Below are 12,966 nucleotides of genomic sequence, written 5' to 3'. Positions count from 1 at the left end.
TGCTTATCAAATCATTATAAAAATGAATATATCAAATACTAGTTGACTAATTGTGTATTTTTGTGACTAATAGGGTATACATATTAACAATAAAATTAAAATAATTTACATGATAGTAACAAAAACGACCGCCAAGAAAACATGGTAAAATATGTGACTAGCTAAATTTATGAACAATATGAGTATGGCATTTAATTTCCCAATCAATGTTGGATTATCTTTGCTTCAAAAAGATATATCTATATTAAGCATGAAAAATGACTTAACATGTCTTTACTAACATTTTAAACGTTAAAAAATACCTGGAATGAAATAGAAAGTTGAATCACGCTTAATTTATAATATATTGTTTAAAATCTGCGATTCTTAGCTATAAAAAATTAAAAATATGCACATTTGTTTGTCATACAAATTGTTTGTTTATTGTCATACATAAGAAATCTTTATATATTTTCAACGATTTTCGATGTTATTTTAAAATGTACTTTAATAAATAGATTGAATATATTAATGCAAAACGTAAATTTAATGTAGCTTTTTTTTAAAATAAAAAACATTAACTATCACGCCATTAAAGGTGCTGGAACGTAAAATTTATAAATTTACAACTTATACTTTCAAAAATTGGTTACTTTTCATAACTTAATGTAAAATAGTAAAATGAATAACGCAAATAATAAGGACACTTCTGTTATAAATCCAAACATTATCAAATCACTTTTAATTCAATCTACCCTATGACAGTATAACAAAACCAGTCCAGTGTTGTTACATTATAATGATCATTCATTCTGGAATTCGCCAAAAAGGAATGAAGGCGATTCAATACGAAATTAAAAATCAGCTTTCAACTATTTCTGTGTAAAAATAGTATTTTTTTTTTCTTTTTAAAAAAAAATTATTCGTAACAATAAAATAATTAATGGCGACAACTTAAATTTAAATATAGCAACGTCTTTAATATAAGCACATAAAAATGAAGTCAGGACTTATGAAAAAAAGTAGTAAAAATGAAGAACGCTTCTCTTATTCAATTTTCTGTTTCAATTAAGTCAACGAAAAAGTGCAAGGCCAAACAGTAAATTGTTTTATCTGAAATTAAAACTTTAAATTTAAAAAAAACTCTTAGTTCAATAATAAAATTTTTTAAAAACCTTTAATTTAAAAATTACGTTTTCAATTAATGATACATACCATAGGTATCAGAAATTAATATCAAAACACAGGTTGTGAAATATACAGTAATATTTCTAAGTTGAGTCAACTTTTTAACTTATTTCTTACAGAAAATGAGAAAACAGAATTTGTTTATATTTAAACGTTATGACACAACAACCTTCGATTTTGATGCTTTAGTGCCAAGGCTGTCAAAAATCACCTTAATCGGTGACATACAAAAACATTTTAACATATCTCATATCTTTAAGCTCTCATATAAATAAAATACAAAAATACAACATGAATATAGAAAAATAAGAAATAGTGATAGATTTATTTTCCAGGCAAGACAAATTTTCTTTCTAATCATGAACTAAACTTCGCCTCGTCTTAACTTAGCAGTATGTAAATGCTGGGTAAATATAGAACGATTGTCTATAAAATGTCTCGTTGTCTATAAAAATATGTCGCTCTCATTAGTTAATATTAAAATAATTTTTAGTAGCCAATAAAACCCAAAGCTGGTACAAAAAAAAACTTAAAATTTTAATTTCATTAGTATTTTACATATTAAGAATTAAAATACAAAAGCATTTTACTAACCATAACAGAAAAGAATATTTTTTATTCAATTTAGAATACAATTTTTTTTCTTTTTATAATATGATATTCTTTTTGTTTTAAAAGGGAAGAAAAAAATTAGAATACTATTTTTCAATCTCATGGTTAAAAATTAATATTTAAAACATAGTATTATTATCGTTTTCATCTTAAGTAAATATCATCATATTTCATATAAGCAAACCTCATAGCCCAAAAAAAATGTTTAAAACACATTATTATTAATAAAATATCATAATTTATCTAGCTCTAATAAAATATTAATCATAAAACATATTATTAATAAAATATCATCGCCAAATGAGTTTAAAACGCGATACTAGTATCGTTTTCATCTTAAGCAAATCTTTCTGAAACTTCCCTCTCAAATTTCACCTGCAGAGTTGCTAAAATTCATCAGCTTTTCGACCTCGTTAAATGTTATTAACATGGCGATATATTTAAAATGGAATATTGTAAGAAAAACGGCTTCATTAATCTATCTGAAATTCTAAAATTATTAAATGAGTTTACGGTTTTAACTCGCGATATCTATAAATTCACTCAGTGATAAATATTTCCAATCGCAATTTTTAAAAATTAAATATACTTTGGCTCTTTGACATTACATACTTTAACACTTACGAGGATGCCAAGTTAAGACGCTGAGAAGTATAGTTTGTGTTAATGTGATTTTTTATTTCTGCCACAAAAATCAGTCATTGTATCAGGTTCAAGCATATGCATCGCCACTTCACCAGCTTTCCCTGGTAACAATCTGAAAAGCAATTAACTTCATAAGAGCCCAAAACCATTGTTAGTAGAAGGTAAAGACAGAAATAAAATAAGAAAATAAAGATAGTAAAAAAATATCAATACAAGAGTTTAAGCAGAAGCAAGCACCAGCTTTAGTTCAAATTTAATAGCACTAATAATACTAAAATCAAATATTTAATAATTCCGATTTTAACAGCGCTAGCTTATAAGTCGATCAACCAACGATAGCTAAGAGTAAAGACTTTTATTTAACAAAATTTAAAAGATTTTGAAATTTTTTTTAATTTTCTCTTTTAACTTTCTTCTCAATATTAAAATGAAATTATGAAGAAAACATCTAAATTGAAATAAATGGTTAGCCTTTTTTATAGCTTGTAATTAACTGGTATGAGTAATAAGAGACTACGCATGGTTAATCCACAAAAAGCAGCGATAACTACTAAAATATGAATGAAAGGTAAAAAAATCGTCAAACCAATATCCTGCTATCAATATGAAATAAACCCTTTTTAAAAATTACTAATTCAAAACTAACTTTATCCAAAACTATTTATCAAAAATAATTACGTGAGGGTAATGGAGCCCCCATTAAGCATATAGGAGTTCTTGATGATAAAATCTAACTGATTTTTTTGCATATTTGAGTTTTAAAGCACTGAGGAAGAATACGATAACGAACTTGTCTCATCTCAAATATCTACCAGACACATGGAGAGGTTAGAAAGTTATAATTGCTTAATTCCTTTTAATAAAATAGAACGGAAAGCGCATGAATACTTAAGAAAAATTATCACATAACGTAATACAAAAAGAGTTTGGAAAATAAGATTTTGAGAGAGAAAATGTTTTTAGAGAAGACATCTTTGCCATCAGGTCAGAATATTAGAAAGAAGCTTTTTTGTCATCCATTGTGCAAGAAGAGAACAGGAGTTGCACATGCATTCTTTCCTTAGCAAAAGCATGAAAAGGAAAACTATTTTGGCTAACCCTAATGTTAAGAACTGTTTCCAATTTCGTATCTTTCTGAGAAAAGTCTTTACTGATACAGACAATATAGAAATGAATGGTGATAAATACATCCAGAAGTAATTGCAATATCTTAAAAATATTTTATTCAAAATATTTCGATATGTTGTCTTTGGTTATTTTTCCAATAAGATAATTAACTTTTATTCTTTAAAATCACGATAATTTCAAAAATTTAAAACACTAAAATAAAACTAAGAATCTATATAAACAAGCTACAAGGTGCGTTTTCATAATTTCAAAGAAAAAGCAGTAAATAACATTTTTCTCGCATTTGGCACAGTCTGTTGCTCAACTTTTGTCACCATAACGGCCTTTAAAATCTTCCAGACAATAGAAAAGAAAATTATAAATCATTGAATTGAGCAACAATATAAAATCGTTTGAGACTTCATACGCCATGAGTAAATACTTCGACACGAAAAATAAAATATCGGAGTCAATAAAAATTTTGTGCGAGGGAAGAAACAAAGCGTTCTCTCCTCATTCTTTCTTTGCTCTGCCTTTGAAGTCTTCCATCACATCTTCGAGATCTAAAATTGTTGCCAAAATTCGTAGAATAACTGGAGGAGAGCTCCTATAAAATGGAACATTTAATTTGTACCCATCACCATATTAGTATGTTAATAAGCATTTAATAGATTAGTAAACATAATACATAACAAATGGCTACCCTTTAGAGGAATTCCATACTATCGAAATAGAGAAACTTTAAGTCAGATTTTTTAAAAAAATTATTTTATAATTAGTTAACCAATCTGCTTTTAATAATTCTTTTAATAACATTTTTTCCATAAGCGAGATGAAATTATGCACATTTCTAAAAAATGTTTAAGAAAAAAATCAGTTCTCAAAATGATTTATTAAATGATTATCATTATTTTTTTTTTTGGGGGGGGGGGGTATATTTCGAATCATTTTTTTCCTTTGCACCGCGTAATTTATTTTAGCTAAAATCCGTAGACTGAGAATTATAATCGTTAAGCATCCACGCACTCTTAAGTTTGAAAATGATTAATTCGTCTAATTTAGTTTAAATGTATAATCAGTTTTGGAATAATGAAATTGTTTATATCAGCGATGGAGCCCTCTAAGGCAGATTCTTCCTTTTTTTTTTTCTTCCAGCTATGGAACCCTAAACGATCAAGCTACTTTTTGCGGAACCCGGTCTATTTCATGAGGAATGAAATTTTCTTATTTTTTTAATTGATTATCTAAATTAGATTTTATGCCCGACAGTTAAATTAGCAATCTAGTGTATATAAAAAAGCTGGAAACGAATTAATTAAGCAGAATTATTGTTTTCTTCAAAATGAAAACTAAAAAAAACTGTTATAAAAGTTAAAAATGGTAATTAGGAAATCAGATTTCTTTATTAATGAATTTATTTATTTTGTTTTTAAAAGCGCCATGGGAAATAATGAATTGTGTTATAAAAACATGTTAGTTTCATAATTTATTCAACATAGAAAAATTATATTTTCTACAACAAATATTTGCCATTTCTTTTTTATTGGCATATTACTTTAAATAATTTAACATAGGCAACCGAAACATTAAATGAATAATTGATTATTGATTGGATGTAAATATAATTAAAGGTTTAAAAACTCGTTACTGGTTTAAAAAAAAAGTTCTAACACTGGGAACCCCTTACAGTCTTTCACGGAATCCTATGGTTCTACGGAAAATATTATATATAGAAATGTATAGTTAAAAGGGTAGCATTTGTCATGTTATATTCTTAGAAATTAATAGAAAGCAACGCAACCAACACCAATATTAATAGCGAGTTTTAAAAATTTTGTTTTGAGGTGGTGCTTAAAGATATACCTAAAAAATACTTCAGTGTATTTGATGACAAAATTTTTTTAAAAACATTTTCATGATTACATTGTTGTTTTGATTTCGTTAAAACAATCTATGGGGTTGTTCTTCAAACACGCTTTTGTCTTATGGAGAAAAAAAAATACTTTTTTGGGAATAACTTGGTATTCTTATAATTTTCGTTAGCCCATAACAGTTAATCATAGCTGTTATATGTATAGTATTATTCCTCTCTAGTTAAGACTATGATGATTATGAAAATGGCACAAAATATCAAACATTTCAAAAGATACTCACCTCAACGAAAAAGATACTGAACATTGCATTGTTTAGGGAATAAAAAATAAGTACTGAAAATTTTTCATTGATTTTAATGAATTTCATCTACGTGGAAAAATCTCGTCTAACTGGTGACTTTCTTTTTTTTTTTAAAGTTTAATTACATTATCAATCTTTTTTTATATATATTCGCAGAAATCATTTCATTTCCCAGATTTCATAATTTCCCGATTTTGTTTCCCTTATTAATAAGTAGTAATCAAGATAGAAACAAAAAAATGAATTTATAAGCAGTAAAAGCTCCTAAATTCAGTGCCCAATCCAAGGGATACCCTATTCTACCCTCTAACAGCTTATGGCGTTAACTACCAGTACGATTATTAAATATCAATTCACTAATATATAAGACAAGTTAACTCGATTCTATTTTGGGGTACCTTTAGATAGATGAAGGTTGACATCGTTGAAAGCTCTTGCTCTCACATTGGTGACCTGCGGTCATGATATGAAGTCGCCTACACCGAAAGTAGCGCCCACTTGATGAAAGGTCCACATTGAACAGTTGACTTGCTGTTTATGACTGCATCATCGTCCTCCTCGCGTTATTGCTTTTCAATCTCATTTGCACACATTCGATTGCTAATAGCAACACAGAAGAGACTACATACACAACCAGGAGCTTAATACAGCTCTTACGACAAACGCTCAAAACTCAGCGAATTTAATACAGACATCACCACAAGCGCTCAAAATCCGGTGAACTTAATACAGCCCTCTCGGTCTTTTGCAAAACCGTATTGAATCAACTAGTGGTATCCGTTCATCGAATTCTATCCCAGATAAAATTCTGCTGGTGGAGTATTGAGGCGTTGCTATCACTACAATTATTAAACATCAACTCACTAGTATATATGACAAGCTAACCTGATTCGATTTTGGAATACTTTTTGATAGATGAGGGTTAACACCTTCGAAAGATCCTTTCCCCACACTTTTAAACGCTTGCGCCAGGAAGACGTTGTGCCATACACGTCAAGATGCTTTTGTCACAAAATCGTCTACGACTTGCTGTACACGTCAGCAGTCAATTATCACCGAAATAAAGAAAAGCGTTTGCATCATAAAAATAGAAAGCATTGTTCCAATTTCTATAAGGCATCGAAGATTTAGAGTCCTGTATTGAGTAGCAATAGATTATTTTCAGAAGCATAGCAGAGTGTCTTGCAAGTACAAGTTATGTTGATTTCAATCAATTCTTTTCACTCAAACTGTGGTTTTTTTTTATTTTTTATATTGTTATTTTTTTCCTAGCCAAAAGAGTTTTAAAAAAACACCCTTAAAACAATGTCATAAATAAAATATGGAAAGTATAATACTTACGATTTAAGCATGATTAGAAGATTCATCACTTTAGGGAGCATTATCACTTCTTGATTGACTAAAACTGCAGATACAATTTGTTCAGCCACATATTCTGGAGTCATCATTGACAGTAATCTATAAAAAAGGAAAGAATATATTAAATACTTTTTCCCTAGTCAAAAATGTATTATAAATAAGTCTGAATAATAGGTTTGAATAACAATTATAATAATTATAAGTCTGAATAACAGTATGAAAAACCTATAAACAAAAACAAAAAAAAATTTAGAACAAAGAAATATCGCTCTTAATTCTAAGCTTTTATTTTGGAATAATAATCAACTCACGCGTGATAATAGCCGAGGACATAAAGAAGGGATAATAAATAAATATTAAGGGAAAATACCTTTAAATGTGGGAGAATTAAATATTTTACAGGTAAAGTATAACTATAAATTTTATTCTAGTGACAACCAAAAGAAATCTGTCAGAAAATTGGGCATACCATGCGATTTATATGGCTTGTGGGCATGCGAGGGCCGGTCATCATTTTAGTCTAATTTTTAAGAATATAGAATATATGACATTTTATACCAAACTGGTAAAATAGAGATAACCAAGTCAGAGGCTGAACTACATCATTTGAGTGCAATAAATCAATCAAATGATGTAATTTTGCGGTTGTGAATGGCAACCACTTGTTTGCACTATTCCTATTGGACGATTTCAATCGAAACTATTGGTTGTTACTAAAGGCTGTTTTACTATGAGAGCTGAATTATCCGCCATTATGGAGCTGACAAGTTCGCAAGTTACGTTATGTTAGTATTAGCGTGAGAGTTTTCTAAGGCTATTTGGATACCTAAAATTATTGATATGGGTGATTGTACGGCGGTAAATTGTATTAACAGTTCAAAAAAAGGCTTTCGAATGTTCAGATTTCCTTCAAATTTGAAAAGAAAGGAGAAATGGATAATAAATTGTAGAAGATACAACTGGCTGTCTGGAAGTGGAGCTCGCTTATGTGAGGTCAATACTCATTTATTTATAACTTATTGAATTTATTTTCTTATATTAGTATATAAACGATAGTAAGTTGCTAAAATTCGTTTTTGAATGCTTGTTTCAGTCTATTTTTTTTTTTTTTTTTTTTTTGAAGTGAATAACTTTCAGGGTTACTTGAATTGTAGTTTTAATTATCTACTAAATATAGGAATTTTCATTGAAAATTGCATTTATTAAATATATATTTATTTAAAGTGTGACTTTTAAATAATATTTATTAATTTATTTAACAATTTTAAGTGTTTATCTGTAATAAAACCTATAAATAAAGGCAAGAGATTGGCTGAATAAGTATTCGCCAAACTTAGATCAGAATCGCCAAGCTATGTATTCACTCTTAAGTATTTTTTTGTTGTTAAAACAAATATTAAGCTATTTTTTATTGTATTCCTTTTTATTCCACTAAGATCAAATAGATAGTTTCTTAATTCTGGTTCATTTAAGTTTGTTTTTAGTTATTTATGGTAATATACTGCCTAAAGTTTAAACGGTTTGTTTACGTTTATCATAAAAACTCTCTTTAATATGCGATCTTTCATATATTTTTGGATCTATCAATGTATTTTTTTCCTTTGAAATTCTTGTGTTAAATTGTTGAAATAATTAGTTTTTGTGTTAGAAAATTTTCTGTGGGTATATGTTTAAAAATAGTAAACTCTAAATTTTTTGAATGTGATTTAAGTATGAAAATAAAAAAGTATTCTAAATATTTCTCTAGGTTTATTTTGAAGAATCTCAACTAGAAATAAATAGAAAAGGTGGTAACAATAAATTAAGACTTGATGCTATTCCAACAATTTTCAATGTTCCAAATTTACTTTGAAATCATTTATAAAATAAATTGATGTAATTGGCATATAGCACTCTTATTTTAGACATAGCTTAAAATGCGAGTTTATGAAATTAGACATGGCTTGAAATGTGCGTTTAAAAAAAAATTACTATAGCCAGGGCCTGATTAACCATTAGGCCCGAGAGGCCTGGGCCTAAGGCCCCCACAAACCTAGTTTTTTTCTGTGTTTATGTATATATGTCTCCCTCACAGCTAAAACCTAAGAGAACGAAAATCTGAAATATTTAAAAGTGTGTTTTCATACATAGCTCATGCACTTTCAGCTTTTACCAATCAAAATCACATACATTCATTACATGTAAAATGCTCCATAAAATATATTAATTAAATTAATATTTCTTCATAATGTTCAAAGTAAACTGAAGTGAAAGAAAATGAATTAGTATTTGTGTTGCCTACTTGTGGTACTGCTTCTAAACAGTTTCAACTGATCTAGTATGTAAAATTGTAAGTAACAATACAAAAAAACAGATTAAAAAGTTGAAAAAGTGGGAAATGACCCTATTGGTAATATAAAGTGTAACACACTCATTCATTATTTGTGTTTGCTTTGAATTGGATTATATTTATCGCACGTTGAAGTAATCGATTTTAAATTTATTTTATAGCAACAATGTCATCCCGAAAATATACTTCTGGTAGTTTTAAAAAAAGAAAGAGAGAAGAGAAAGAAATGAGAAATGTAAGTCTTTTGAAGACAATGAAACTGTTAAATAATTTTTTTTTCTGCTCCAAAACTCGCCAACATTGAGGAACAATCTGCCTTAATAGACAAAACTTGTGTTGAAGAAAATAGTTTTAGAGATAATTTGAAAGTAATCTGTGTGGCAAGCTCTTCAAATCTTCATTTAAATAAACCAGATCAAATTTTAAATGAAAATGAAACAGCAACTGTATCTTCAGACGAAAGATTGCCAACCTCTTTAACCCTCAATTCAAAGGTCATTTCAAATCCTGCCACCTCGTCTTCTCTAGATTTACTTGAGGTGTTCGATAGTGATCCTGAAACTTGGACCACAGTAACAAACAAACTGAAGGAACATTTTGTTCGCAGTCCACCTAACCAAAACATTGCTGGTTTAAAATATTCTGGCCGTTTGTTTGGTGATAAGTTTCGGACATGCACAGAAAACAACTTTTCACACAAAAAGAGAAATGGAGAAGTAATTGAAAGAAAATGGCTGGTGTATTCTCCGACTGCCAATGCAATTTACAGTAAAATTGAAGTCCATAATTCCTATTCCCGAGAAGCTTCCCCAAAATGGCTCCATTGACTGTTTATTATTGATTGGACAGTTCTATGATTTACCTCTAGTAACACTACTTATAAAATATTGCATATTTTTTAATTAACAATTTATATAAATATATTTCATATTGGTTTCCAAGTTTTTGGTAACTTTTTACTCTAAAAATCAAGTTTTCTATTTAGCTTCCTGGAAATGCTGATTACTGATTCGTTTTTATTGAAATATAATTTCTATCGTGACTTTTTCACTGTTAAAATTATGCATTAAATTTATTTGTTTATGGTCACATTATGAATTTTTTATACTCTATTTGTATGAATCAAATTAAAATTCAACTGTTTTATTTTATATGGATATACATATAGATAATTAATATCTGTCTATTTTGAAATTACAATTATTCACTTATATATCTCTTCTTACTTATATATATTTAAGATCAACTTTTTAAAAGAGGGTTTTTAATTAATTTAAGATCAGATTCATCGGCGCCCCCGATAGTCTAGTGCCTACAGTCCCCAAATTTCTAGATCGGTCCCTGACTATAGCTTGATAAGCACGTCTAAGAAATGGCACAAAATGCGCTTTTTCAACGTTAAATGAAGAACCAGAATTTTAACACTATGGATTAACCTTATGTACCACAGATTTTGAGATAACCTTGATCACGAAAAACTATATATATATAAAAAAAAAAAACAGTTTTGATGTTTAAAATATGTACATACTTTTAATATGTCATCTTTACTTATTTTTCACAAATAATGCTGGTGCTGGTTTTTTACGTTACTAAACAATATTTTTCAAAACATGTAAAATCGCTAGCTAATTATGAGAGATAGCTGACGTTATTCTGGTATTTCTATTGAGAAGGACAAAATCGTTGCAACATAATTCTGCAATCAGTTTTTTTTTCAAAGGAAATTTAGTTTTATATACTTTTCTATTTTTACGTTTTGAATAAAAACGCGTTTGTCTAATTAAGGTTAAAAGAATTTTTCAACAGCATCGAAATTGATTTTTATCAATTTAAATAAGAAAAAAAGTAAATATAAAAAAAAAAAAACAATAAAAAAATGCACAGTATTAAATCATCATTAACTCAAAATTATTAATTGCATAATTTTATTGTTTTAAACATTTTTAAAAAAATCATAGAAATTCTAATAATTATCAAACGTTATTTCTCTTAATCTTCGAAAGCGAAGTTTTCCACCTTTCTTTGAAAGCTGGAAAACGAAAAAATATCCAGAAAACAAAAATCAAAAACTTAGCCACAAATTCAAGAAGGGGGCACTTAAACGAGCATTTTAAGTTACGTCTAAAAATAAAAATTTCCCAGACTATCAATCCGGAAATTCGAAGAATTACATGCTTCACAATTGTCCAGCAACGATGTGGAACTTAATAAAATTTCCTCTAAGCTACGGATTATTTGACATTTTGTCTGTAAAAGTGAATAATTAAGTTAATTAAGTAATATTTACCCTGGTTTGGCACCATCAAACATTCCAGTATTGATGAAATATGGACAAACTACTGTAGAATGTATACCAGTGTATCCCTCTTGAAAGAGTTCTAAACGCAAGGATTCTTCAAATCCAACAGCAGCAAATTTACTTGCACAGTAATCGGTCAGTTTGACGACACCAGTTAGTCCAGCCATGCTGGCAATTGATACTATGTGGCCATGGTTGTCTTCTTTCATGTCTGGCAGGAAGGCTTTACAAGTCTAGAAAATAAATAAGCTTGTATTGTATTTTCAAATGTGGAAGCAGTTTTGGATATGACTATCCTTATGATGTATTTTTGTTAAAATCCTTGTCAAAAATGAAGGCAAAAAGCATGCACGCGGTGCGTTACAAAAAACAAATATTTAACCAACAAAAAAAATATTTAACTCCAGTCACAAAAAATGATATTTATAAGAAAAGCACCTATCTGTATCACTTAACATCCTGAAACCAAAGCTTTAAAATGACAAAAAATTCGATTTTTACTTAAAAACTATGTATTCAAAAAACATTATAAAATAAAAAATGCGATAAAATGATTATTTTAAAAAAGTACCAATTAAACTTAATTATCATTTTTTAATAATTGCAAAAAAATGACAAATTTAAGGATGACAAAGTTTAAGAATGTTAAGAAAGTTTAAGTTAAGGTTAAGAAAGTTTAAAAATGACAAAGTTTAAAGATTTTTTTTACATATCGTAGGATAATTTAATGGAGTATTTCTTCATATTTTGATGGAGAAATAAAATACACTTGACTTAAATAAAAAGATATTTATTTGCCATAAAAGTATCCAAAAGTTTATTTGAATCAAACTTTTAACCTATCTCATAATTTTTCTTTTTAATTGAAAATTCTAATCAACGAGAGTAAAACCAATTTGAATCGAACTTCAAACCTTTCTCATAATTTTGCCCTGTTAAATTCCGATCAATTAAAATAAAATCAATTGCAGTTTTACGTACGTAATAACTTTTAATGACATAAAAACTGAAAAAAAAAGTATATTTTAATGATAAAATTATATCAAATAATATCTAATATATTGGACACTGTGTCTAAGGAGGTTAGTTAATATTTAAGTCATTATTTGCTTACTCACAAAAAGAAGACTTCATATGAAAAAAGGACAAATTCAAAATGTTTGAATTTGTCTACAAATCTAATGTTTGTTTTCATTTTTTCAGGGAAAAATGATTTTTAAAAAATTGGAATTTTATCCAGTAAGCTATAAAAACAATTATATTGTTTTTG

At 28.0% G+C, this 12,966-nt stretch overlaps 1 protein-coding gene across 3 annotated transcripts in view; it reads right to left on the bottom strand.

Annotated features, from left to right (window-relative positions):
* LOC107437685 (short-chain dehydrogenase/reductase family 16C member 6) overlaps positions 1-12,966 on the bottom strand; it is a 66,300-nt gene that overhangs the window by 24,921 nt on the left and 28,413 nt on the right. The window contains exons 2-4 of one of the 3 annotated variants that reach the window (XM_016049783.4): positions 11,685-11,929; positions 7,048-7,164; positions 939-2,536 (exon numbers count right to left, since the gene is read on the bottom strand). In XM_016049783.4, the coding sequence (XP_015905269.1) occupies positions 2,443-2,536; positions 7,048-7,164; positions 11,685-11,929 (456 nt within the window). In that variant the 3' untranslated portion in view covers positions 939-2,442. Of the gene's footprint in view, positions 1-938; positions 4,139-7,047; positions 7,165-11,684; positions 11,930-12,966 lie in introns of those variants that run through there. The other 2 variants (XM_016049773.5, XM_016049768.5) reach the window with 2 other exon arrangements.

Source organism: Parasteatoda tepidariorum, chromosome 4 (assembly GCF_982258835.1).
Source record: "Parasteatoda tepidariorum strain Cologne lab strain chromosome 4, Ptep-v5.0, whole genome shotgun sequence".
NCBI lineage: Eukaryota > Metazoa > Arthropoda > Arachnida > Araneae > Theridiidae > Parasteatoda > Parasteatoda tepidariorum.
The sequence above is the reverse complement of the archived record's forward strand: the minus strand, read 5'-3'. Positions and strand labels throughout refer to the sequence as shown.